This window comes from Macaca mulatta, chromosome 16 (genome assembly GCF_049350105.2).
Source record: "Macaca mulatta isolate MMU2019108-1 chromosome 16, T2T-MMU8v2.0, whole genome shotgun sequence".
Classification (NCBI taxonomy): domain Eukaryota; kingdom Metazoa; phylum Chordata; class Mammalia; order Primates; family Cercopithecidae; genus Macaca; species Macaca mulatta.
This window is the reverse complement of record NC_133421.1, coordinates 6302329-6328741: the sequence shown is the minus strand read 5'-3', so window position 1 is coordinate 6328741 and position 26413 is coordinate 6302329. Positions and strand designations below refer to the sequence as shown.

Below are 26413 nucleotides of genomic sequence, written 5' to 3'. Positions count from 1 at the left end.
CTCGCCTCACCCTCCCAAAGTGCTAAGATTACAGGCGTGAGCCACTGCGCGGGACTGTTGATTGTTATTTATTTATTTATTTGAGAAGGAGTCTCACTCCCATCGCGCAGGCTGCAATGCAGTGGAAACAAACAAACAAAACCCCAGAAGGGTCTGGATGATGAGGTTTTTGCTCTGAGGACCTGGAAGAATGGAAGTGTCATTCACTGAGCCAGCAAAGACTATGGAGGGAGAATTTTCGTGGGGAGGGCGTATTGGAGCTTAGCGTTGGACATGGTAAGTTTGCTATGACTAAGCGACATCCTAGGGGAAATACCTAATAGGCAATCGTATATGTAGGATTCTGGAGTCCGGGAGAAAGTGGATTGAAGTGGTGATTTGGGAGTTATCAGTGTATGAAATGGCAGGGTCTTTCATGTTCACTGTGGGAGTGGCCGAGTGGAGCTGAGCAGCCGCTTGGTGTGAGGCATGACGCACGTGCGCTTGGGTAGCTGAAGGGTGAGGGTGCCGTTTATTCATAGAAGGTGCAGTTCTTGGGGGGATGGTGGTGGGACTAGTGTTGGACGTGTTGCATTTGCAGTGTCTATGGAGTGTGCAGGATGCTTGCTGTATACTTGGCTGCACAGGGGTGAAGCTCAGGGAGAAGTCTGAGCTGGAGACTCGGCGTGTGGTTGGCAACCAAAGCCACGGGAGTGACTGCGATAGGCCGGGGAAGCGTGAGTCTCTCGGCTGCCGGGAACAGAGATGACACATCTTCTCACATTCGTTTTTTATTTCCCTTAAGCGCCTGTCGTCATCACACAAAACGCCCTACGTCGATGCTGCCAAATACTTTTTATTCCTCAGAGCTCCTGCTGTCTTTCCGAGACTGCGGACAGAGGGAGCTCAACGCCATTCCCTGCCGGGGGCAGCCCTCGCCGCCGCGACGTTACGGAAGAGGCGGGATACGGAGGCGGCCGCGGCGCCGGCTGCGGAGCTGACCTCGGGCTGCGCGGCCCTACCCCGGGCGATCCGCTGCGTTCCCGCCGGTCCCCGCAGCCGCTGTCCTAGGTCAGCTGGAGCAGGCCGCGCTCGGCCAGCAGGCTCTGGGTGCGGTTGTAGACATCCTCCAGGGTGTCGGCGGCCCGGACCAGCGCGGCCCGCGCCTCCGCCTGGGTGGTTCCAGGACACGCCAGCTCCAGCAGGCGGCGGCGACCCGGGAAGGCGAGGAAGGCGAGGCGGGCGGCCTGACGGACCAGCCGGGGTGATGCGAACCCAGGGCCGCGCGGTAGGCGTCGCTGCACTGCACTCCCGCGTCCGGGCCTCCCAGCGCGCCGGTCGCCTCCCGGTGGAGGCAGAGCTGGGACCAGCGCAGCGCACGGTGCAGCAGGAGCAGCGTGCGAGAGCCCGAGCCCCGGGCCGGGTCCCGGGGGGCCGTCCCCGGCTGCTCCAGCAGTCCCGCCCGCCGCTCCCACGCCGCCATGGCCCCCAGAGACGAGTAGTGCTCCGCGTACGGGTCGTGCACCCGAGCCTCCAGGGCTGTCACCTTGGTGAAGGCCTCCCTAGTGGCGAAGGCGAAGACTGAACCAGGGGAGTCAGGAACCTGCGGGCGAGATGATTTGAGAGAATGGCGATGTAGCTGCCAAGGAGGCGGGGACCGGCTGGGGGGCGGGAGGCCACTCACTCGACGAGTGCCCGCCATCCCGCCAGGTACGGCGACAGCCTCACATCCCTTTCGGGTTTCACACTGGCGTGGAACGGCCTCATCATACGGCCCAGCGTCCCCCGAGGGGCCAGACACGGAGGCTCTTTCCTCTCCGGGGCCTCCAGGGGTCCCGACTCCTTCCGGACCTGGTGGGTAGACACGATGGGAAGAGGTGGGGCAGATTCCGCCCTGAAGAAATTGTTCCGAAGGTGTAGCTGGTGGCTCTTCTGCTGTGCGCTCAGCTTCCGACGGGAGAGGGGAGACCAGGGGGAGGACCCGCCCTTCGCCGGACCCTCAGCCTGGCTCCACGTCCCCCTGTTCTGGTCCCTCCTGGAGCTCCCGCGCCCAGCCCTGCGCCAAGCGTACCTGGAAGGGCGCGGTTCCCCATGAAACTCTGAGCCCCGGCTCCGCAGCCCGAGCGGGCGCCTGGGGACAGGAGAAGCAGAGCGGTGAGGGCTAGAGGAAGAGGCTTGAGTCCTGAGGGCCTGGACTCCGGGGTTCCTCCCGGAGCAGGTGAGGGAAGGGGCAGCTCACCTAGGCTCCGAGCACTGAGATAAAGCAGCAGCAGCGCGAAGATAGTGAGAGGAACTGAGTGGCTGAACCAGTGCCGCAGTCTGGGGGCCGCACCGCCACCCCCATGCCTGCTGCTGGGACCACCGCCCCCTTACCAGCCCCTAGCCAGTAAGTGTCCCTCCACCTCCAGGAGGGGAGAGAAGCCCGTGGTGCCCTGAGGGGCAAAGGGTTAATAATTAACCTACTAAGGCCCCTTCCCCTGTGCCCTTCGCCCCAAAGGGCAGCTACCCCGGGTGCGAGGAACCGAGTGAAGGGAATTTGGGGGATTCGACAGCAGTGACAGATCAGTGCCTTTCCCTTCCCCGTAGGGCCAGCTGTAGTAAGAGGCACTCTGAGTACTGGGAAGAGAGGCAGGGGCCAGAACAGCTCCCCTACTGAGCAGTGGTGTGGGCCCTAATTCACTCTGGTCTTGAGTTCTCTCCACTGTAAATTGAGGATAATAATAGGTACTTTGCAAGCTCATGTGTGGATTAAATGATAATGTATATGAAAACACTAAATGGAAAAGCTGACCACAATTGTCCTATAAATATTAAGTTCAAGCATCACACACCTCTGGAATCCAGGGAACACCTACTTCTCTCTCTCTCTCTTTTTTTTTTTTTTTTTTTTTTTTTTGAGACAAAGTCTCGCTGTGTCACCTAGGCTGGAGAGTGCCGGCTAATTTTTGTATTTTTAGTAGAGATGGGGTTTCACCATACTGGCCAGGCTGGTGTGAAACCTCTGACCTTGTGATCCCTCCGCCTCGGCCTGCCGAAGTGCTGGGATTACAGGCGTGAGTCACCGCTCCCACCCAGGAACACCTACTTCTAAATTGTCTATCTTATCCCCAGGGGACTTTGTCTTGCCCTGCATACATGACCTCTCACAATCGTACTGGATACGTGGCCTCTCACAATCGTACTGCATACACGACCTCTCACAATCGTACTGGATATGTGACCTCTCGCAATCGTATATAAACATCAGGCTTTATCCTTTTGCATTTTTGAGGTTTACTTTTCAAAACTCCAGATTGGCTCTTCAATCATTCATTGCACCAACCTTTGTTAAGCACTTCCTCATGTACTAGGCTTCAAGAATACAAAAATGCCTTCACAGAGCTCAAGGTCCACTGGGGGAGAATTTATCCTCTGTCTCCCGCGATGGAATGTGAGCTCTGATGGCAGGGGCCTTGTTTTTCTTGCTTACAGCACTTGGACTATTGCTTAAGCCAAAACATATTATTGCTAAATAAATAGATACTGAATAAACTGATACTGAATAAATAGATACTAAATAAAGGAGTGTATATGAGGGGCACGTAAATCAGGGGTTGTGGCCCCCTAACAAATTTAGCCAGGCATTTTTAGGCTGGGCATGGTAGCTCACGCCTGTAATCCTAGCACTTTGGGAGGCCAAGGTTGGGCAGATCACCTGAGGTCAGCCTGGCTAACAAGGCAACACCCTGTCTCTGCTAAAAATATACAAATTAGCCAGGCATGGGGCGAGTGCCTATAATCCCAGCTACTCGGGAGGTTGAGGGAAGAGAGTCGCTTGAACCCGGGAGGCAGAGGTTGCAGTGAGCCGAGGTGGCATCACTGCACTGCAGCCTGGGCAACAGAGTGAGACTTGGTCTCAAAACAAACAAACCAACCAACCAACCAAAAACATACTTAGGTTTTCTTGCTTTTTGTTTTGCAAATTAGGAGTCCACCTGGTGGTCACAGGGGGAAAGGCATTCAGGGAAAGGACATAAGGATACATACAGAAAGCAATGGAAGAAACAGCATGATCTCTTCTTAGGGGTTCTTAGTCACCTGTCCCCAAACTTCTTAGAATTATTCCTGTTGGGCCGGGCACGGTGGCTCACGCCTGTAATTCCCAGCACTTTGGGAGGCCAAGGCAGGCAGATCATGAGGTCAAGAGATCGAGACCATCCTGGCCAACATGGTGAAACTCTGTCTCTACTAAAAACACAAAAATTAGTGGGGCAGCATGATGGTGCATGCCTGTAGTCCCAGCTACTAGAGAGGCTGAGGCAGGAGAATCGCTTGAACCCAGGAGGTGGAGGTTGCAGTGAGCCGAGATCGTGCCACTGCACTCCAGTCTGGGCAACAGAGAGACTTTGACTCAATAAAATAAAATAAAATAAAAACAAATTATTTCTGTTTGTATGTATCTTCTTTTAAGGTGGGGAGGGGTGTCCCAGATTCTCAAGGTGTTAGGGCCCTGATCTCTCAGAAGACCTCTCAGAGGAGGAGGAGACTTCTAAGCTGACAGGAAATTTCTCAGCTTCTCCAGTTCAAGGATTCTTGTCTTATCCTCACTTTGACGTCCCCTCACATCCTGGAGGTCTCTGGGTTGCCCTTGACCCATCCTGTCCCTGGTGGGACTCCTGGGAGGTCACTTCCATCCCTGACCCTGGTCTCCACTCTGTCTCCGCTCTCCCTGCTGGAATGTTTGCCAGCTTGCTTGGCTGTAAACCTAAGGCAAGTTGCTTGCCATTTTTGAGCCTGTTCCCTCTTCTACAAAAGAGGAAGGATAATTCTCATCTCCTAAAAATTGTTGTGAGGGTTAAATAAAACACTGCAAAGCACTAACCATAATTCGTAGCCTGTGGTAAATGTTCAATAGGTGATGGTTATTTCAATTCACCCTCTCTCACTGCCCCTCCTCCCCTAGCTCTGGGAGCCTCTGCCTCAGACAGCAGGAAATAGGGTTCCGGGAGTGGATTAGTTTTGGGTTTCACTTATCTGGGAGGCCCTTCCGCAATCGGAGCCCTCACAGGGGCCAAACTGATATAAATCTGCTTAGGAGGCCTGATTCACAGCTGCAGGATGGAGCCAGGCCGGGGAGCCAAGCTGCTGCCGCTGCTGCTGCTTCTGCAGGCCACGCGTTTCACATGTGCACAGGCAGATGGCTGGAACGGCTACCCGGCGGTCATCGAAGTGACCAACGGGGGTCCCTGGGGCGACTGGGCCTCGCCTGAGATGTGTCCTGACAGATTCTTCGCCAGCGGGTTCTCGCTCAAGGTTGGGGCTCGGGCTTAGGTCCTGGAGAGGGTGGAGATGCGTGGGACCATCGAGCCAAGGATGATAATTTGGTGACTCGCCCTTGCTCTTCTCATCATACCCAGGTGGAGCCTCCCCAAGGCATTCTTGGCGATGACACTGCACTGAATGGGATCAGGCTGCACTGCGCGCCCGGGAGCGTCCTAGGCAACACGCAAGTGGTGGAGTCCCAGTCTGGAAGGTGGGGCACAGGGGTCTAGGATCCCTTGGGGTGATGGTATGTCCCTTACCCTCTATTACATACTCCGTCGCGGCAGGCAGGCTGGCTCCTCCAGAGCTACCGGGCAGTGTAGACGGGGGCGGGGAGGGGGCAAGGGATGGATGGAAGACTCCCCCTCTGTCCGGGAGCACCCAGCCCACCAGGTCAGACACAGCACTTGGCTTGGAAAGTCTCAAGGGCTTGGTGAATGGGGGCGCCGGCAGAGGCAACGCAGCTCCCTTTCCCTTGCAGCTGGGGCGAATGGAGCGAGCCGCTGTGGTGTCGCGGCGGCGCCTACCTAGTGGCTTTCTCGCTTCGCGTGGAAGCACCCACGACCCTCGGTGACAACACAGCAGCGAACAACGTGCGCTTCCGCTGTTCGGACGGCGAGGAACTGCAGGGGCCTGGGCTGAGCTGGGGAGACTTTGGAGACTGGAGTGACCCTTGCCCCAAGGGCGTGTGCGGCCTGCAGACCAAGATCCAGGGACCTAGAGGCTTAAGCGACGACACTGCGCTGAACGACGTGCGCTTATTCTGCTGCCTCAATTGAACGGGGCCGCCGCCGCCGCTGCCGCCGCTCTCTCTCGGGCCAGAAGGCTAGTCTCACTTCCTGCTATTAAAGCTTCTCCGAATTGACTTTGGTCTCACTTGTTTATTTCATTTCATTTCATTTCATTTCGCTGTCGCCCAGGCTGGAGTGCAGTGGCGCGATCTGCGCTCATTGCAAGCTCCGCCTCCCGGGTTCATGCCATTCCTGCCTCAGCCTCTCGAGTAGCTGGGACTACAGGCGCCTGCCACAGTGCCTGGCTTTTTTTTTTTTTTTTTTTTTTTTGTATTTTTAGTAGAGACGGGATTTCACCGTGTTAGCCAGGATGGTCTCGATCTCCTGACCTCATGATCCGCCCGCCTCGGCTTCCCAAAGTGCTGGGATTACAGGCGTGAACCACGGCACCAGGCTGGTCGCGCCTGTTTAAAGAATGGGGAACTGAGTCTCCTTTTCCCCTCCTAACCTGGCACTGGGGGAGGCATACATTTGGGTTTGGTCTCAGGGGTCCATGGTAGATTGCTGAAAGTTATGGACTCGAGAAAAACGCACTTAAACACATAAATTTCAGACAAGTAATGGAAGTCTGGCTTTTTTTTTTTTTTTTTTTTTTTTTTGGAGTCTCTCTCTGTGGCTCAGGCTGGAGTGCAGTGGTATGATCTTGGCTCACTGCAACTTCCATCTCCAGGGTTCAAGCGATTCTTCTGCCTCAGCCTCCTGAGTAGCTGGGACTATAGGTACCCACCACCACGCCCAGCTCATTTTGTATTTTTAGTAGAGACGGGGTTTCCCCATGTTGGCCAGGCTGGTCCCAAGCTCCTGACCTCTAGTGATCCACCAGCTTCAGCCTCCCAAAGCGCTGGGATTACAGGCTTGCAACATGGTGCCGGCCAGGAAGTCTGGCTTTCTGAGAGTATCTGCACACCCTGCCTCCATTAGGCACCGAGGTTGTCTCCTTTCTGAACCGGTGACCTAAGATTAAGAAAAATCTACCAAATTATGGCCAGATGTGGTGGCTCACGGCTGTAATCTCAGCACTCTGGGAGGCTGAGGCTGGTGGACTGCTTAAACTCAGGAATTGGAGACCAGCCTGGGCAACATGGCAAAATCTCCTCTCTACAAAAAGGACAAAAATTAGCAGGGGTATGGTGGTGTGCACCTGTAGCCCCAGCTACTCAGGAGGCAGAGGCAGGAGGATCGCTTTAGTCCAGGATGTTGAGGCTGCAATGAGCCGAGATCATGCCACTGCACTCCAGCCTGAGTGACAAAGTGAGACCCTGTCTCAAAAAAAAAAAAATTCTACCAAATTAGGAGGTGACAAGGTCACAATGGCTTTACAGTTCCATTTTCTAGAGTTTAAGAGATTACAGTGTCTTTTCCATAGTTTTCATTATTTTCTCCTACAAAACTGATCCCTGTTTAGGATCTTTGTCCTTGCTCTTCTCTCTGCCTATAATCCCCCAAATATCCAGATGGTTAGCAAGCCCTCCTGATCTTAGCTCAAATTTCATTTTCTCAAATTTTCCCTATCATAAAAGAGAGTCTCTCCATAAGTTAATATCAATCCCATTACCAACATGCTTTTAAAAAGTGCTTATTAGCTGCACACGGTGGCTCATGCCTGTAATCCCAATACTTTGGGAGGCTGAAGTGGGAGGATTACTTTTGCTCAGGAGTTCGAGACCAGCTTGGGCAACATTGCAAAACCTCGTCTCTACAAAAAAATTAGCAAGGCATGGTGGCATATGTCTATGGTCCCAGCTACTCAGGAGTCTGAGACAGGAGGATTGCTTGAGCCCAGGAGGTGGAGGATGCAGTGGGCCGACACCGTGCCACTGCTTTCCAGCCTGAGTGACAGCAAGACCCTGTCTTAAAAAAAAAGTGCTTATTACCTATTGAAATAATTTTTTGCTTCTTTTAAAAATTGCCTATCTTCCACCCTTGGAATGCCAAGTTCTTTGAGAGAACAAAACTTGTCTGCCTTGTTTACCATCGTTATTTCCAGCGCAACCAAATAGCTCAGTATCTATTTGTTAAGAAAGTACAAGTGGGGTGCAGGGGCCCCAAAGCCCAGGTGTATCTGTAGCCTCTTGCACATTCCTGCTAACAGAAGGCACAGTCTGAGACAGGGAAGAGAGCTCAAAGCAGTTTATTCTAGCGAGCCAGGGAGTGAGAGTGCCAGGCAGGCATCCAGGAGGGAGCTGGTGTAACCGGGCGGTCAGTGGAGCCTCAGTGAGTGGCGTCCTGCGGAAAAGAGAAGGTGAGAACGCAGCCAGGACCAGGCAAGTTCCCTCTACAACTCCACCGCACGCCATTTCACCTGTTTTTTCCTGCAATCGCCACAGAAGACACCAATGGTCGCGTTCACCAGCTGGATCCCACACAGTACTATCTCCAGGCACGAGGCGGCCACCAGCAGAGAGAAGAGCGTCACATTCCAGGCGACCACGCGAGGGGGCTCCTGGCACAGATCCCACACAGTGCCGTTGAGCAAGTAAGCGCCCCTGTGGGAGGGGTAAGGTCACGTGGGAGAAGGCGGCGTGCGCGTGGGCCACCCCCGCCCCCAATAATAGGTCCCAGGGGATTTGCAAAGGCCCAGGTAACCCACGTGGAGCGAGTGCTCTCGAAGGTCGAGTCCCGCCCAGGTGTCCCAGTCCACGGGGGAAGGGCGGGAGGGAAGAGGCAGAGAATGCAGGACACGAATACAGGCTAAACCTTACGCGGTGTCTTCGAAGTGGTAGTCCCACTTGCCGTTCATTAAGCATTTGGGTCCATTTCGGAGCCCGGCTCCAGACACCGAGAGGCAGTAGATGGCACCAAGCACCCCGAACGCCGAGGAGAAGACCGAGCGCAGCATCTGGATGTGGTGTGCAAGGGGAGATAAGGCCCAGTCTCCTCACCTGTGGGTGACGACGCTCCGCGCCAGCCCCCACGCATTATTGAAATCTGCTCCAGTCAGGTTGTTAAAATGTATTTTTTAATGCCGGGCGCGGTGGCTCACGCCTGTAATCCCAGCACTTTGGGAGGCTGAGGCGGGCAGATCACCTGAGGTCGAGAGTTCAAGACCAGCCTGGCAAACATGGAGAAACCCTGTCTTTACTCAAAATACAAAAATTAGCCAGGCGTGGTGGCACATGCTGGAGGCTAAGGCAGGAGAATCGCTTGAACCTGGGAGGCAGAGGTTGCAGGGAGCCGAGATCGTGCCATTGCATTCCAGCCTGGGCAGCAAGAGTGAAACTCCGTCTCAAAAAAAAAATGTATTTTTATTTTATTTTATATTCATTTATTTATTTTAGACAGAGTCTTGATCTGTCACCCAGGCTGGAGTGCAGTGGTGCGATCTTGGTTCACTGCAGCTTCTGCCTCCCTAGTTCAAGCCATTCTTGTTCTTTCAGTCTCCCAAGTAGCTGGGATTACAGGCGCCTGCCACCACGCCCAGCTAATTCTTTTTTTTTTTTTTATAATTTTTTTTTTGAGACGGAGTCTCACGCTGTTGCCCAGGCTGGAGTGCAGTGGCGCGATCTCGGCTCACTGCAAGCTCCGCCTCCCGGGTTCCCGCCATTCTCCTGCCTCAGCCTCCTGAGTAGCTGGGACTACAGGCGCCCGCCACCGCGCCCGGCCAATTTTTTGTATTTTTAGTAGAGACGGGGTTTCACTGTGGTCTCGATCTCCTGACCTTGTGATCCGCCCGCCTCGGCCTCCCAAAGTGCTGGGATTACAGGCTTGAGCCACCGCGCCCGGCCCTAATTCTTATATTTTAGTAGAGACAGGGTTTCGCTGTTGGCCAGGCTGGTCTGGAACTCCTGGTCTCAGGCGATCTGCCTGCCTTGGCCTCCCAAAGTGCTGAGATTACAGATGTGAGACATTGCGCCCAGCCTTGAGTCAGGTTTAAAATACATTTCCCGTCAAACCCGGGGCTTGCAGTTAGGCTAACCCAAAAGCCAGCGGCCGCCGAGGTTCACTGGGGTTGTAGTTCCCCCCTCTCCCCCTCACCCCCCTACCCCTCAGGATCATTGAGATCTGAGATTTGTGGGTGCCAGGGAGGGATGGGGTGGAGCCTGGGAGTCTGCAGAGGAGCTTGTGTAGCTAGGAATTCCATAGAGAGTGCTGTGGTTCTGCTAGGACAGGTGCAGAAACCGAGTCCAAATTTCTTTTCTTTCTTTCTTTTTTTTTTTTTCTTTGAGACGGAGTCTCACTCTTGTTGCCCAGGCTGGAGTACAATGGTATGATATCGGCCCACCGCAACCTCTGCCTCCCGGGTTCAAGTGATTTTCCTGCCTCAGCCTCCCGAGTAGCTGGGATTACAGGTGCCTGCCACCATGCCTGGCTAATTTCTGCATATTTTCTCTTCTTCTTCTTCTTTTTTTTTAAATCACTGCTTACTACAGCCTTGACTCCCTGGGCTCAAGCGGCCCTCCCGCCTCAGCCTCCTGAGTAGCCAAGATTGCAGGTTCTTACCACCACACCGGGCTAATTTTTGTATTGTTAGTAGAGATAGGGGTCTCACCTTGTTGCCTAGGCTGGTCTAGAATTCCTGGCTCAAGCCATACTCCCACCTCAGCCTGCTAAAGTGTTGGGATTACAGGCATGAGACACACCCCCAGTCCTGAATTCCTTCTTAATTTGGATCTTACCCTGCAGCGATTTCCACAGCACCCAGCGCCACAGCAGCCCTTGCCCCCTGCCCGAACGGCTGCAATTCCTGGACACAGCACCTGTGGGACAAGAGTCTTTGTTATAGTGCATCTGCCCAGATCCTCCAGGCCTGACTTGCATCAGTGCCTACCTCCTTCAGGAAGCTTCCTGTGATGCCTTCAGCCCTTTGGACTGTAGAGGACCTTATCTCTACTTCTCCTGGAGCGCTGCTGGGCTTCACCTTACTTTATCCTTGTTTACGCGCCTACCTTATCTCTGTCCAGATTGTGGCCTCTGCAGGGTAGGGCCCAATATCATTATTTTCCCCAATCTTGGCACATAGTAGGTGCGCTACTGAATGGCAGTCAGGGAGACCACTTCACATGCTATGAATTGATTAATCTCTCAGGGTCTCAGTTTTGCCCTGCGTAAGATGGGTCTGGAAGATCTACCTTACAGGTCTGTTCTCAGGATTGAATGGGAGAACAAGCTGACTTGGTGTCAAGACTGGCTCAGAGGCCGGGCACAGTGGTTCCCACCTGAAATCCCAGCACGTTGAGAGGCTGAGGCGGGCAGATCACCTGAAGTCTGGAGTTCCAGACCAGCCTGACCAACATGGAGAAACCCCGTCTCTGCTAAAAATACAAAATTAGCTGCGTATGGTGGCACATGCCTATAATCCCAGCTACTAGGGAGGCTGAGGCAGGAGAATTACTTGAACCCGGGAGGTGGAGGTTGTGGTGAGCTGAGATCGTGCCATTGCACTCCAACCTGGGCAATAAGAGTAAAACTCCGTCTCAAAAAAAAAAAAAAAAAAAAAAGACTGGCTCAGAGTAACTCAATAGTTATAAGTTCCCTCAGCAGCAGGATGGGATAGTGGTATTGGAGTGTCTGGTGAATTGGGATTATGGTAGAGTGTGGAAAAGTGCTAGTGAATGGTCTAGCACTCTTGCTAGATTCAGCCCTTGGTGTTTTTTTCTCCCCGTGGCTTTCCTAACAATGCCCATCCCCTTTCAGGGAATCAGCTCTTCACTCTGCCAGAAGTTGCCTCCAAAATTGATGCCTCCAGATCCTATGTTCACTTGAATGTCTTGGTTTTAGCTCAAATTCAACAAGCCTCACGCTGATCTCATGATATTCCTCAAATTCATCTCCCTTTGACTTTCTTGTCTCCATCAGTGGAAAAAATAACATCTACTAGGTCACCCAGGCTGGAAATCTTTAATCTTACACCCAGAAAGATATCAAATTTTCTCAAATTTTCCTTAAGTGGCTCCTGAATCTGTGAGTTCTCCCCCACATTGAATCCCTAATCACCTCCCATGAGGATGTTCTCAGTCTCCCTATTATACTCCCATAGCTCTTGCCCCATATCATCCCACACTATCCTCTATCAGATTAAACATAGCTTTTCTTTTTCTTTCTTTCTCTTTCTTTCTTTTTCTTTCTTTCTTTCTCTCTTTCTCTTTCTTTCTCTCTTTCTCTCTCTTTTTCCTTCTTTCCTTCTTTTCTCTTTCTTTCTTTCTGTCTGTCTGTCTTTCTTTCTTTCTTTCTTTCTGAAACAGGGTCTCTCTCTGCCAGCCATGCTGGAATGCAGTGGCTTGATCATGACTGACTTTAGCCTTGACCTCCTGGGCTCAAGTGATCCTCCTGCCTCAGCCTCCTGAGTAGCTGGTATTACAGGCATGCACCATCATACTTAGCTAATTAAAAAAAAATTGTAGACATGGTGTCTTGCTATTTGCTCAGGCTGGTCTTGAACTCCCGGGCTCCTCCTGCCCCGGCCTCCTGAATTGCTGGGATGACAGGTATAAGTCACTGCACCTGGCCTAAACATAGCTTTCAACTCGTCTTTTCTCTGCTCAAATCCTTTAGGGTCTTTTCACAGAGAAGCCCGTCAAGACTGAACTCTTTTTTTTTTTTTTGAGACAGAGTCTCACTCTGTTGCCAGGCTGGAGTGCAGTGGTGTGATCTTGGCTCACTGCAACCTCCGCCTCCCAGGTTCAAGCGATTTTCCTGCCTCAGCCTCCTGAGTAGCTGGGATTACATGCACACGCCACCACGCCAGGCTAATTTTTTGTATTTTAGTAGAGACAGGGGTTTCACCATGTTGGCCAGGGTGGTCTCGATCTCCTGACCTCGTGATCCGCCTGCCTTAGCCTCCCAAAGTGCTGGGATTACAGGCGTGAACCACCGCACCCGGCTAAGACTTGCAACTTTAATGCCTAACTCTTGTAAGGCATTCAAGGCTCCTCACCTGGCTCCAGCCTTATCTTTATCTTTGTTGCACCAGGTCAGGTTCTTTGCCTGTCTCCTATCTCCGGAATTCCACAGCTGTCTTGCTTTTTGCTTTCATATGTGTGCGTGTGTGTGTGTGTGTGTTTGCTTTTTGAGACAAGATCTCACTCTGTCACCCAGGCTGAATTGCAGTGGTACAATCATGGCTCACTGCATCCTCGACCTCCTGGGATCAAATGATCTTGTCACCTTGGCCTCCCGAGTAGCTGGGTCTACAGGTGCGGAACACCATGCTTGGCTAATTTTTTTTTGTAGAGTTGATGTCTTACTACGTTGCCTAGCTGGTCTCGAACTCCTGGGCTCAAGCAATCCTCCTGCCTCAGCCTCCCCAAATGCCGAGATTACAGGCATGAGCCACTGTGCCTGGCTCCTCATGTGTCTTATCTGGCACACACCATCCAAGGCAGCATTTTGTGCTTCTCCAGGGAAGGGACTGAGAGTATCAGTTCTATTAGATCATCGCTAGCAACCTCAGAGAAACACCTGTTCTCTCCTTTTCCTGTCTCATGACGGGGCCAGGACCCATGCTGACACCTTTGCTTAGCCTCCCTGGTTAGGTCACTAACTGGAGGCTTGTGGATCCAAACACACCTAGAATTGCCTTTTGGACTTACCAATTTTGAATGATCTACTTATCTGAGGTTTTTGTTTCTGGTTTTTTTTTTTTTTTTTTTTTTTTTTTGAGATGGAGTCTGGCTCTGTCGCCCAGGCTGGAGTGCAGTGGCTGGATCTCAGCTCACTGCAAGCTCCGCCTCCCGGGTTTACGCCATTCTCCTGCCTCAGCCTCCCGAGTAGCTGGGACTACAGGCGCCCGCCACCTCGCCCGGCTAGTTTTTTTTTGTATTTTTTAGTAGAGACAGGGTTTCACCGTGTTCGCCAGGATGGTCTCGATCTCCTGACCTCGTGATCCGCCCGTCTCGGCCTCCCAAAGTGCTGGGATTACAGGCTTGAGCCACTGCGCCTGGCCTTTGTTTCTGTTTTTGCTTTTTTGAGAAAGGGTTTCTGTTTTTGCATTTTTGCCCAGACTGGAGTACAGTGGCATGATCACGGTTCATGAAGCCTCGACCTCCTGGGCTCAAGTGACCCTCCCACTTTAGCCTTCGAGTAGCTGGGATTACAGGCTTGTACCACCACACTCAGCTAATTTTTTCTTTTCTTCTTTTTTCTTTTTTCTTTTTTTTGTGAAACGAAGTTTTGCTCTTGTTGCCCAGGCTGGAGTGCAATGGCAGGATCTTGGCTCGCTGCAACCTCTGCCTCCCATGTTCAGGTGATTCTCCTGCCTCAGCCTCCCAAGTAGCTGGGATTACAGGCATGCGCCACTACACCCTGCTAACTTTGTATTTTTAGTAGAGACAAGATTTCTCCATGTTGGTCAGGCTGGTCTCAAACTCCTGACCTCAGGTGATCAGGTTGTTTCGGCCTCCCAAAGGGCTGGGATTATAGGCGTGAGCCACCGTGTCTGGCCAGACCCAGCTAATTTTTAAATTTTTGTTGAGATGGAGTCTCACTGTGTTGCCCAAGTTGGTCTTGAATGCCAGGACTCAAGCCATTCTCTGGCCTCCACCTCCCAAAGTTCTGGGATTTTACAGGCACGAGCCACCACACCTGGCCCTATTTGAGATTTTTACTCTTTTGATTAAAGTATTTGCTTCCCTTTGTAGTATGTGCTTCTCTGTCTCAGTCTTTGCCATCTTTCTGTCTTAGTGAAAAGAAAAGGGTCATCATCATAAATGAAGAAGAAAACATGGTGTTTAAGCCCAAATCGGCTCATATTTCTCCATCTCCATAGCCACTGGCCTAGTCCAAGCCACTGTCATCTCTCCTGGATGACTTCTGTGACCTCACTTTGGTCTTTCTTTTTTCTTTTTTGTTTTTTTTTTTTGAGAGGGAGTCTCGCTCTGTTGCCCAGGCTGGAGTACAGTGGCGCAATCTCAACTCGCTGCAAGCTCCGCCTCCCGGGTTCACATGATTCTCCTGCCTCAGCCTCCTGAGTAGCTGGGATTACAGGCCCCTGCCACCATGACTGGCTAATTTTTGTATTTTTAGTAGAGACGGGGTTTCGCCATGTTGGTCAGGCTGGTTTTGAACTCCTGACCTCAGGTGATCCGCCCACCTCGGACTCCCAAAGTACTGAGATTATAGGCATGAGCTACTGCGTCCAGCCCATTCTACTGTTGAAGGACATTTGGATAGTTCCCAGTTTGGTTGTTTTGCAAATAATGCTGCTATAAACATTCTTGTAGAGGTATTTAGGTACAAATACGTGTGCATTTCTGTTGGATAAAAACCTAGCAGTAAAACTGCTGATTCTTAAGACATGCAAATATTCAGTGCTAATAGATATTACCAGTTTTCTGTAGTTCTTATGCAGGCATGGTGGTGCATGCCTGTAACCCCAGCTACTTGGGAGGCTGAGGCATGAGAATCGTTTGAACCTGGGAGGCGGAGGTTGCAGTGAGCTGAGATAGCACCACTGCACTCCAGCCTGGGCAACAAGAGCAAAGCCTGTAATCCCAGCACTTTGGGAGGCCGAGACGGGCGGATCACGAGGTCAGGAGATCGAGACCATCCTGGCTAACACGGTGAAACCCCGTCTCTACTAAAAAATACAAAAAACTAGCCGGGCGCGGTGGCGGGCGCCTGTAGTCCCAACTACTCGGGAGGCTGAGGCAGGAGAATGGCGTGAACCCGGGAGGCGGAGCTTGCAGTGAGCTGAGATCCGGCCACTGCACTCCAGCCTGGGCGGCAGAGCGAGACTCCGTCTCAAAAAAAAAAAAAAAAAAAAAAAAAGAGCAAAACTCTGTCTCAAAAAAAAAAAAAAAAAAAAGAAGCCAGACACATACCCTATGATTCCATTTGTGCAAAGTGCAAACTAAGCTAAACTAGTCTATGGGGTTAGAAGACAAAATAGTGGTTACGCTTGTCGGTGAAGTGATTCTGGGGTTTCGTGTGTGGCGAGAGGCATGTCTGCGCTTCTGGTAATGATCTGTTTCTTGACCTGGGCTCAGATGTGCTCACTTTGTAAAAGTTTGTTGAGCTGTGTACAAAGGATCTGGGTACTTGTCTGTATGACTTAAACAAAAAGTTTTAAAACTTGAAAAAAAAAAAGTGCAAAAAGTCCTTCAATAGTTTTCTGTTGTACTTATAATAAAAATTCAAATGACTCCACTGTGGCTTTCTGGGGCGTTCCAGGCCTCGCCTCTGCCCTCCTCAGACCTCATCTCATTACACCTCACCTCACCGGCCACCTGTCTGATCCTCAGCAGTGTGGAACTTGTTCCCACCTTAGGCTTTGTACTTCCAGCCCCCAGTGTCTGCAACACTCACACCTTCTTCTTGTCATCTGGGTCTCGGTTCAGACGTCACCTCATAGAGCCCTTCCCTGAAAATCCTATAGAAAGTGGCATCTGCTTTGCCTCAGAGCTCTTCATGCCAGCACCATTTTATTTTATTTTATTTTTATTTTTATTTTTTATTTTTTGAGACAGAGTTTCACTCTTGTTGCCCAGGCTGGAGTACAATGGTGTAATCTTGGTTCACTGCAACCTCCGCCTCCCAGGTTCAAGCGATTCTCCTAACTCAGCCTTCCGAGTAGCTGGGATTACAGGCATGCGCCACTATGCCTGGGTAATTTTTGTATTTTTAGTAGAGATGGTGTTTCTCCATGTTGGTCAGGCTGTCCATGAACTCCTGACCTCGTGATCCACCTGCCTCAGCCTTCCAAAGTGCTGGGATTACAGGCGTGAGCCACTGCACCTGGCCGATGGTACCTACTTCCATCTGAAATTGCCTTGCCTAGTTCTATACTTCATTCAATGACTTTTTTATTTTTTATTTTTTTTGAGACAGGATCTCGCTCTGTTGCCCAGGCTGGAGTGCAGTGGAGCCTTTCATTTGAAAGGCTCACTGCAGCCTTTCATTTCTGGGCCCAAACTAGGACTACAGGCACATACTACCATCCTGTGACTATTAATTGGGTGTCTGTTAAGTGCAAGGTACTGGTCTAGCACTGGGTACGCAGCAGCCAACAAAGCAGGCAGTGCTTGCCCTTGTGGGACTTCCAGCCTTGCTTCCGTGAGACTGGCCTCACCAAAGGGAACACAAGCTTCAGGGAGAGCAGGAACCTGTGTCTCTGTGGTATAGAGCAGTGCTTATTTATTTGTTTATTTATTTATGAGATGGAGTCTTGCTCTGTCGCCCAGGCTGGAGCACAATGGCTCAATCTCGGCTCACTGCAACCTCTGCCTCCCGGGTTCAAGCGATTCTCCTGCCTCAGTCTCCCAAGTAGCTGGGATTACAGGCACCTGCCACGATGCCTGGCTAATTTTTGTATATATATTTTTAGTAGAGACGGGGTTTCACCATGTTGGCCAGACTGGTGTTGAACTCCTGACCTCAGGTGATTGGCCCGCCTCCGCCTCCCAAAGTGCTGGGATTACAGGTGTGAGCCACCGCGCCCAGCCAGGTGGTGCTTCTTGAGAGTGACTCTGGGCACAGAGGTGGGAGAAAGGTAGCTGTGAATGCGTATTTGGTGAGGGCAGCCTCAGGGAGCTCCGCTGAAGCAAGCTGGTTAGATGGGGCAGAGGAGTGTGGGCAGACAGGGTGGTTTAGGTTGGAGAGGGAGCACCCCGTGGCACTGGTTAAGTGTGTCAGCCTGAGAGGAGTGTGACTCTCAGAGAGAGTTGAATTTAGAGCGATGGAATAGAGAATAGCAGCCAAGAATCCATGCACGAGGAGGGAGTAGAAGAAAAGATACCAGAGAGTAAGAGGGGATTGTTGGTTAAAGGAGAGGTATCCTCTTTCAGCAAATAGAGGTGTGACCAGCAAAAGGGACGAAGGGGAGCTCTCCCCTGGAGAACGTCATTAGCCAGCTGTCCTGAGAAGTGGGGAATTGTGCTGGGTAGATCTTTTGTCTTTATCTCACGAAGATATTAAACTAGGTTGACCATCCCAAAGTTTCCCTAAATGGGTGGAGAGTTGGAAGACGGGGGTTAGTAAATTTGGGACATCTGTGTCTCCTTTTCCTCCACTTCTGACAGATCCTAGTCTTGACCAGGCGTGGTAGCTCACATCTATAATTCTAGCACTTTGGGAGGCTGAGGCAGGAGGATCACTTGAACCCAGGAGTTTGAGACCAGTCTGGGCAACATAGGGATACTCCGTCTCTACAAAAAATTTAATCCAGGGCCGGTGGCTCACATCTGTAATACCAGCACTTTGGGAGGCTGAGGCAGGCAGATCACCTGAAGTCAGGAGTTCAAGACCAGCCTGGCTGACGTGGCAAAACCCCGTCTCTACTGAAAATGCAAAAATTAGCTGGGTGTGGTGGCACGTGCCTGTAATACCAGCTACTCAGGAGGCTGAGGTAGGAGAAATGCTTAAACCCAGGAGGCAGAGGTTGCAGTGAGCAGAGATGTGGCACCACTGCACTCCAGCCCGGGCGACAGAGCGAGACTCCATCTCAAAAAAGTTACTGGGTGTGGTGATGCCCACCTGTGATTCCAGCTACTAGGAGGCTGAGGCAGGAGGACTGCTTGGGTCCAGGAGGTTGGGGCTACAGTGAGCCATGTTTGCACCACCACACTCCAGCCCAGGCAATAGAGACCCTGTCTAAAAACAAAAACAAACCAAAAAAACCCCCACCCCGCACCCCCGGCAAATACATTCTCGTCTCCCGGAAGACGACTTGGGGGCATCCTCCCTGCCATACTGACCTAGGTTCTGAGTTTATCCTTAGCAGTTGGCACAGATTGGGCTTCCAGAAATGTGGGGTGAGAGTGAAGGGACATGGAGGCAGGGGAGGGTGACTGATCCGTGACGTCAGTCCCTGGCTCGGAGTAGCTTCCCTACGCCCCACCCTGATGCCTGTTATCATCCTGCCCTGGTGACGTCTCTGACAATCAGCTGCTCCTTCTGCCTCGACCATCGTAATGAGGTTTTCCCAGCATCTGCTCAACAGTGAGGATAGGCGGGACACGCTCCCTACCCAGTAGGGGAGCTCTTTAGAGCACTGAGGCTCTCATCCTTTCTGTTCTCAGATATTCAGCTTGGGTCCCTGGGGCTCCTCTAGGACTGACTCCAGAGGGCTCCTACCCCACCAAGCCATTGTCGTCCTCTCCCAAGGACCCGTCCTTATTCCCCTCTCCCTGTCCCTCCTGTTCAGAACCCCTTCGGTGGCACCCAGCCACCTGGCCCGGGCTCCCCTGCCAGCCTTCTCACCATCAGGCCTCCGCCGATGAAGCCGCCCATGAGCCAGACTTGCAAGCTGAGTTGGTTGGTGTTGGTCCAGGAGGTCTGCCCATTAGGCACCAGCAGGAGGGCATTGGCCACAATGCAGACCAGGGAGAGGGTGATGAGGGAGAGCCCCACGCAGCGGGCACACTTTCCCGTACACATGGTGAGGTGTTAGGAAGAGCAGGCAGTGAGTGAATGTAAGCCGGCGGTTCCCAGGTCCAGAGGAAAACAATCGTGGAGCACGGAGCAAAGGTCGGACAGAGGCGTGGTAGAAACTGGCAGGATCAGAATGATAAGGGAGAGGAGCACAGGATATGGGCCCGGAGGAGGCAGAGGCGGAGGAGCTGCAGCCCTGAGGTGAAGGGAGGATGTGGTGATGGACAAGTGGGGACTATGGACACATACCCTGGGTTAATGCCTTCCTGTTTTTTCTGCACAGCTCCACAGCCTCTCTCTCTGTTGGTTCCATAGCTGCTTTGCAACTTAGCCAAGCCCCTTTATGTCTCCAAGTCTTGGCTGCCTCATCTGTATAAAGTGATGCCACTTGTGGCCGGGCACGGTGGCTCACACCTGTAATCCCAGCACTTTGGGAGGCTGAGGTGGGTGGATCACCTGAGGTCAGGAGTTTGAGACCAGCCTGGCCAACATGGTGAAACCCTGTCGCTACTAAAAATACAAAAATTATCTGGGCATGGTGGCGGGCACCTGTAATCCCAGCTACTCGGGAGGCTGAGGCAGGAGGATCACTTGAACCTGGAAGGTGGAGGTTGCAGTGAGCTGAGATCGTGCCATTGCACTCCAGCCTGTGTGACAAGAGCAAAACTCTTTCTCAAAAAATAAATAAATAAATAAATAAATAAATAATTAAATAAGTGATGCCACTTGCCTTGTGGGCTACTTGTGAGGATTAAATGGGACAACCTGAGAAGTATTCTGTAAACTAGGAAGCACAGAGCAGATGTGTGGTGGCCTCTTCATTTCTGCTAGCCCCATAGGGAGTGTTCTTCTCAGGGAGAAATTAAAGAGATGATTGTGGGCTCTTATTGTCCTTGCATTTCGTCTTCTCGGTATTTGATTATTGATGTCTATTCCTCTTGAGACCACCACCTGTCACTCAGGGTGGGCTCAGGACCTAGGCCTCATTGATGAGAGCGTTCTATCCCACTAGCCTCGGTGTTTGATTGAGCAACAGCCATGTGATCTGAGCCAGCTCTGTGAGAATCAGCTTCTGCCTTTTTTTGTTGGCATTTTGAGGTCAAAGAAGTTGTTTTTGTTGGGGTGCTGCAGTTTCCCTGATAACTTCTCTTTTACTCTGCCACCCAGGCTAGAGTGCAGTGGCACGATCTTGGCTCACTGCAACCTCTGCCTCCTGGGTCTCAGAAGCAAACAGGAGAGTGAAGGCCCCCACAGAATGAACCTAGTTTGAGTAGGATGTGGGAGTGCCGTGAAGAGATGAGGGTGGCAGGAAGGGCTGCAGGGCTTCAGAGGGCATGCGATGAGGCTGTCACCTGGAAAGTGTCACCAGCCAGTAGCCCCTGATGCAGCCCTTCCCAGCGGCCCACTCAGACCACTACAGAAACGTGGAAAATGGAGAAAGCTTACCTCTCAGAATGGAAGGCCAGCATCTCTGCTATTTATAAGACAGAGGAACTGGATTGAGAAAAATGTGTAGAGAATTTACCTCTTGAATCAGAGGACGCCTGAAAAAGAAAATACTTTGAACCTCACCCAACTATTTGTCTCTGACTCATAGGCAATTATGATAACTGATAATTTGATTTTGCTTCTGTTGGCATGTTTAATGCTTTAAAAAATATCTCCATATTGCTTCTGATGTTTTCTGTCCCTTTTCTTTTTTGTTTTTTGAGGTGGAGTTTTGCTCTTGTTGCCCAGGCTGGAGTACAACGGTGTGATCATGGCTCACTGCAACCTCTGCCTCCCGGGTTCAAGAGATTGTCCTGCCTCAGCCTCCCGAATAGCTGGGATTACAGGCATGCGACATCACGCACCGGCTAATTTTGTATTTTTAGTAGAGACAGGGTTTCTCCATGTTGGCCAGGCTCGTCTCAAACTCCCAACCTCAGATGATCCCCCGCCTCGGCCTCCCAAAGTGCTGGCATTACAGGCATGAGCCACTGTGCGCAGCCTCTGTCCCTTTTCTTTAAAGATTTTACATTCTCCCTTTTTTTTTTTTTTTTTTCTTTGAGATAGGGTCTCTGTCACTCAGACTAGAGTGCCATGGTAAGATAATCATGGCACTGCAGCTGTGACCTCCTGGGCTCAAGCAGTCTTCTCACTTCAGCCTCCTTAGTAGCCAGGATTACAGGCCCACACCACCACACTCAACTAATTAAAAAATTTCTTTTTACAGATGAAGTCTTCCTATGTTGCCCAGACTGGTCTTGAACTCCTGGGCTCAAGCTCTCCTCCTACCTTGGTCTCCCAAAGTGTTGGGATTACAGGCGTGAGCTACTGTACGCAGCCCTCCTTAGTTGTTGTTGTTGTTGTTTTAGACAGAGTCTCACTCTGTCGCCCAGGCTGGAGTGCAGTGGCTCAATCTCGGCTCACTGCAACCTCTGCCTCCTGGGTTCAAGCGATTCTTCTGTCTCAGCCTGCCACGTAGCTGGGATCACAGGCGCCTGCCGCCATACCCGGCTAATTTTTGTGTATTTAGTGGAGACAGGGTTTCACCATGTTGGTGGGACTGGTCTCGAACTCCTGTCCTCTGATCCACCCACCTCAGCCTCTTAAAGTGCTGGGATTACAGGCGTGAGCTAGTGCACCCAGTCCTCCTTAGTTTTAAAAGGCTTATTTTAAACCCTAGTGGTGGTTACTTTTAAGTCTTGCGAAAGTATCCTTTAACTTGTTAGTCAGCCTCTTTCTGAAACTGCCTGTCATCCCTGCAGGCTCCTTTGAGGGACGAGGTATAGATGGCTTACCTTGCTTACAGCCATAGGACCGTGTGATCCTGTGATTAAAATGGAATGTTTGCCCCAGTTCTTCAATTCTCCCTGTGTCCATGCCCTTTGCTATGCCATTTTGTGGTTCCTCCCACTTGAGGTAGCATGTACCTCCTATCATAAGGGCAAAATGGAATGTGGGCAGCAGTGACAATCTCCCAGTTCTGAGCCTAGGTCTTCAGAGGCAGCGTGTGGTGGCAGTTGCTATCCTGTGTCACTATCATTGCCATGGAAAGGACATACCTGAGTGATCCCACTGGTAAAATGAAGGTGTAAGATACAAGGAGGCCGGGCGCGGAGGCTCACGCCTGTAATCCCAGCACTTTGGGAAGCTGAGGCGGTGGATCACGAGATCAGGAGTTCGAAACCAGCCTGGCCAACACGGAGAAACCCCGTCTGTACTAAAAATACCAAAAAAATTAGCTGGCTGTGGTGGCACGCACCTGTAATCCCAGCTACTCGGGAGGCTGAGGCAGGAGAATTGCTTGAACCCAGGAGGTGGAGGTTGCAGTGAGCCGAGATTGTGCCACTGCACTCCAGCCTGGGTGACAGAGGAAGACTCCATGTAGGAAAAATAAAAAGATACAAGGAAAAGGGTCACATTGGATCCCACCCTAGATCACCTGACCCCCAGCCAACTCATATGTGTGTATCAGTGAAATAAATGCGTATATTTATATGACGCTAAGACTTCGTCAGGGGGCACTGGTTTGTTGCCCAGTAACAGGTTCCTGATACAGACCCCCTTATCCAGGCCAGGGCTGGTTGATTGAGGAACAAGTAGCTGACCCAAAGGCAGACATGTAGCCAGAGACCTGTGAGGTCTCTTGAGGTGAGAACTCCATCCACCAGAGGTACGCTGACTGGATAATGACCAATCCACCAACTGGATTTTTGTGATTGGGAAAAGTGTCTGTGAGACAAGCTGAGAGTCATCCGAGAGTGGGGTGTTTCAAACTGAGAGTTGTGTGCAAGAAGGGAGTGAGCAAAAGCCAGAGGCAACTGAAACCAGAAATGAGCAGAAGTCACAGCAAGAGAAGTGTGTGGAGAACAGTTATTCAGAAACAGCAACAGAGGGAGAAGCACAGGCACTGGAAAGCTCCGGTTCCTCAGGAGGTGGCTGATGAGAGGTTGTGCGGAGTCACCAGAACTAACATTGAACTACCAGAGCTACTATCATACCCCAAAGAGCAGCCCTTCCAACTGTGGACTTGAAGAGAGGATTCAGCCATTGTCCCGACGGACAGAGAGCAGGGCCAAGAGCTAGCCACCTATTTGTCTACAAGTTGCTCAAGCTGATTCTGAAAGATGGTGCCTCTTTTTTTTTTTTTTGGAAACAGTTTTACTCTTGTCACCCAGGCTGGAGTGCAGTGGCGAGATCTCGGCTCACCGCAACCTCCACCTCCCGTAGCTCAGGCGACTCACGTAGTTGGGATTATAGGTGCCTGGCACCACGCTCATCTAAGTTTTGTATTTTTTGTGAAGATGAAGACAGGGTTTCGCCATGTTGGCCAGGCTGATCTCGAGCTCCTGATCTCAGGTGATCCCCCTGCCTCGGTCTCCCAAAGTGCTGGGATTACAGATGTGAGCCACTGCGGCCAGCCAAACTGGGGCCTGTTTTGAGGATGAATAAAGAGAAAAAAAATAGTTGTGTGGGTGGGGTGGTCCACAGGCATTCATTACCTTATTTTTATACAACTCTGGATGAATGAAATAATGTTAACAATGTTAACAAAACATTATAGGGATTCTGAAAATTTTTCTCAAAACCAGGGAAGGGTACATCATCCTGAAGACTGAAAGAAAAAGAATCCTCTGGAGGAATATTTACTATAGGATTTGGAAGAGATTTCCAGGAAGATTTTTGATAATATCACTAGAATTCTCCTGGAACTAGGAACAGAATACCTTAAGAAAGAAAAGGCTGGCCGGGTGCGGTGGCTCACGCCTGTGATTCCCAGCACTTTGGGAGGCCGAGGCGGGCAGATCACTTGAGGTCAGGAGTTCAAGACCAGCCTGACCAACATGGGGAAACCCTGTCTCAACTAAAAAAACAAAAATTAGCCGGGCATGGTGGTGTGCGCCTGTAATGCCAACTACTGGAGAGGCTCAGGCAGGAGAATTGCTTGAATCTGGGAGGTGGAGGTTGCAGTGAGCCCAGATTGTGCCACTGCGCTCCAGCCTGGGCAACAGGAGCGAAACTCAGTCTTAAAAAAAGAAAAGGAAAAAGAAAAAAAGACTGAGATGAAAAGGCACTGGCATGTATTTGAGGGAGAGAAGGGAGAATTCTCTCAACATGCACAAAGAAAATTCAGACCACTTCGGAAGCAGTGAAGAACAGTATTGAAAATGGGAAAAAGTAAATGAAGGATGCAGAGGACAAATTTGACAAAAGTCTCCAATTCAGAGGAAAAGACCAAAAAATTAGAAAAAAGGACCAGCACAAAAATAAAAACAGTGGAAGGAATGAAGATACATGTTGGGAGAGAACAGAAATTTCGAGAAAAGAAACTGGCTGCTCCTGGCCAGGCACAGAGGCTCACGCCTATAATCCCAGCACTTTGGGAGGCCAAGGTGGGCGGATTGCCTAAGGTCAGGAGTTTGAGACCAGTCTGGCCAATATAGCGAAACCTCATCTTCACAAAAAATACAAAAATTAGCCGAGTGTGATGGCAGGCACCTTAATCCCAGCTACTCAGGAGACTGAGGCAGGAGAATCGCTTGAATCCGGGAGGTGGAGGTTGCAGTGAGCCGAGATCATGCCACTGCACTGCAGTATGGGCAACAGAGCAAGACTCCATCTCAAAAAAAAAAAAAAAAAAAAAAAAAAAAGGGCCGGGCATGGTGGCTCACGCCTGTAATTCCCAGCACTTTGGGAGGCTGAGGTGGGCAGATCACCTGAGGTCAGGAGTTCGAGACCAGCCTGACCAACATGGGGAAACCACGTCCCTACTGAAAATGCAAAAATTATCCAGGCATGGTGGCACATGCCTGTAATCCCAACTACTCGAGAGGCTCAGGCAGGAGAATCGCTTGAATCTGGGAGGTTGAGGTTGCAGTGAGCCAAGATCGTGCCATTGCACTCCAGCCTGGGTGAGAGTGAGACTCCATCTAGAAAAAAAAAAAAAATTCAAGAAACTGGCTGCTCCTGAGAACAAGAATAGACCTGGTGGAAGTGACACCATGGTTAAAACATCTGCACTAGGAGGAGACGTCACTGAACGCAGATAGATCCGCTCAGGTCAGTGGGTTGAAAGTTATACCGCATCGCAGGTGAAATGTTAAAAGTCAGCTGACCATAGATTCATCCTGAACAAATATTTGAATGAAAAGATACATATAGGCAGAATTGAAAAGGCTACTTAGAAAGAAACAAAGGTTGGTGTGGCCAGAGTCTTCACTGAAATACTGAACGTCAGAAGACAACGGAGTAAGGTAGCTGTGTCAACCAAAAAAGTTAGAACTATGGTATACACGTCTAAGCTGCATTTTGTATGTTAAAGGCAACACAATTGCATTTCTGAGAATGTTTCGATTTCAAAATAACACAGTGGCTCCTTTTTTTTTTTTTTTTTTAAGAGAAATTATCTTGACTCACCAAGAGATGAAGTAAAAACCCCAAAATGGGGAAGTCTTGACGTAAGTCTAAATAATTTTCATATATCTGGTTACAAAACTGGATGTACATTTTGGAAAAAAAATTTTCCTTCTCTTTAGTTTTGAGTCAAAGTCTTGCTGTGTCACGCAGGCTGGAGTGCAGTGGCGTCATCTTGACTCTCTGCAACCTCAGCCTCCTGAATTCAAGCGATTCTCCAGCCTTAGCCTCCCAAGTAGCTGGGATTACAAGCGTGGGCCACCACGCCTGGCTAATTTTTATATCTTTAGGCCGGGCGCGGTGGCTCAAGCCTGTAATCCCAGCACTTTGGGAGGCCGAGACGGGCGGATCACGAGGTCAGGAGATCGAGACCATCCTGGCTAATATGGTGAAACCCCGTCTCTACTAAAAATACAAAAAACTAGCCGGGCGAGGTGGCGGGCGCCTGTAGTCCCAGCTACTCGGGAGGCTGAGGCAGGAGAATGGCGTAAACCCGGGAGGCGGAGCTTGCAGTGAGCTGAGATCCGGCCACTGCACTCCAGCCTGGGCGACAAAGCGAGACTCCGTCTCAAAAAAAAAAAAAAAAAAATTTTTATATCTTTAGTAGAGATGAAGTTTTACCATGTTGGCCAGTGTGG

The 26413-nt window shown here is 50.9% G+C and overlaps 3 protein-coding genes across 5 annotated transcripts; 1 reads left to right on the top strand and 2 right to left on the bottom strand.

Moving 5' to 3' along the window:
• Positions 1–861: 861 nt before the first annotated feature.
• Positions 862–2323, bottom strand: GLTPD2 (glycolipid transfer protein domain containing 2). Its single transcript, XM_015118333.3, is given in 8 exon segments — positions 862–1240; positions 1243–1569; positions 1572–1582; positions 1664–1830; positions 2051–2078; positions 2080–2110; positions 2219–2299; positions 2302–2323. Coding segments are annotated over 8 exon segments (861 nt in total). The 3' UTR covers positions 862–1046.
• Positions 2324–5065: 2742 nt separating this feature from the next.
• VMO1 (vitelline membrane outer layer 1 homolog) lies at positions 5066–6146 on the top strand. Of its 3 annotated transcripts, none has more exons than XM_077968892.1 (3): positions 5066–5271; positions 5376–5471; positions 5762–6146. In XM_077968892.1, exons 1-3 carry the CDS (start codon positions 5077–5079, stop codon positions 5852–5854), a joined length of 384 nt encoding a protein of 127 aa, XP_077825018.1. In that variant the 5' UTR covers positions 5066–5076; the 3' UTR covers positions 5855–6146.
• Positions 6147–8186: 2040 nt separating this feature from the next.
• Positions 8187–19453, bottom strand: TM4SF5 (transmembrane 4 L six family member 5). Its single transcript, XM_001095974.5, has 5 exons — positions 19206–19453; positions 10688–10768; positions 8774–8910; positions 8374–8557; positions 8187–8297 (listed from the first exon to the last, which is right to left on the bottom strand). Exons 1-5 carry the CDS (start codon positions 19380–19382, stop codon positions 8283–8285), a joined length of 594 nt encoding a protein of 197 aa, XP_001095974.3. The 5' UTR covers positions 19383–19453; the 3' UTR covers positions 8187–8282.
• Positions 19454–26413: the final 6960 nt, after the last annotated feature.

Coding starts and splice junctions, on each gene's coding strand:
- TM4SF5 (XM_001095974.5), bottom strand. CDS start 19,382: ATGTGTACGGGAAAGTGTGCCCGCTGCGTGGGGCTCTCCCTCATCACC. Junction 10,769..19,205: donor TCATCGGCGGAGGCCTGATG/GTGAGAAGGCTG, acceptor CTTGTCCCACAG/GTGCTGTGTCCAGGAATTGC. Junction 8,558..8,773: donor TACCACTTCGAAGACACCGC/GTAAGGTTTAGC, acceptor CCCCTCCCACAG/GGGCGCTTACTTGCTCAACG.
- VMO1 (XM_077968892.1), top strand. CDS start 5,077: ATGGAGCCAGGCCGGGGAGCCAAGCTGCTGCCGCTGCTGCTGCTTCTG. Junction 5,272..5,375: donor CCAGCGGGTTCTCGCTCAAG/GTTGGGGCTCGG, acceptor CATCATACCCAG/GTGGAGCCTCCCCAAGGCAT. Junction 5,472..5,761: donor TCCTAGGCAACACGCAAGTG/GTGGAGTCCCAG, acceptor TTTCCCTTGCAG/CTGGGGCGAATGGAGCGAGC.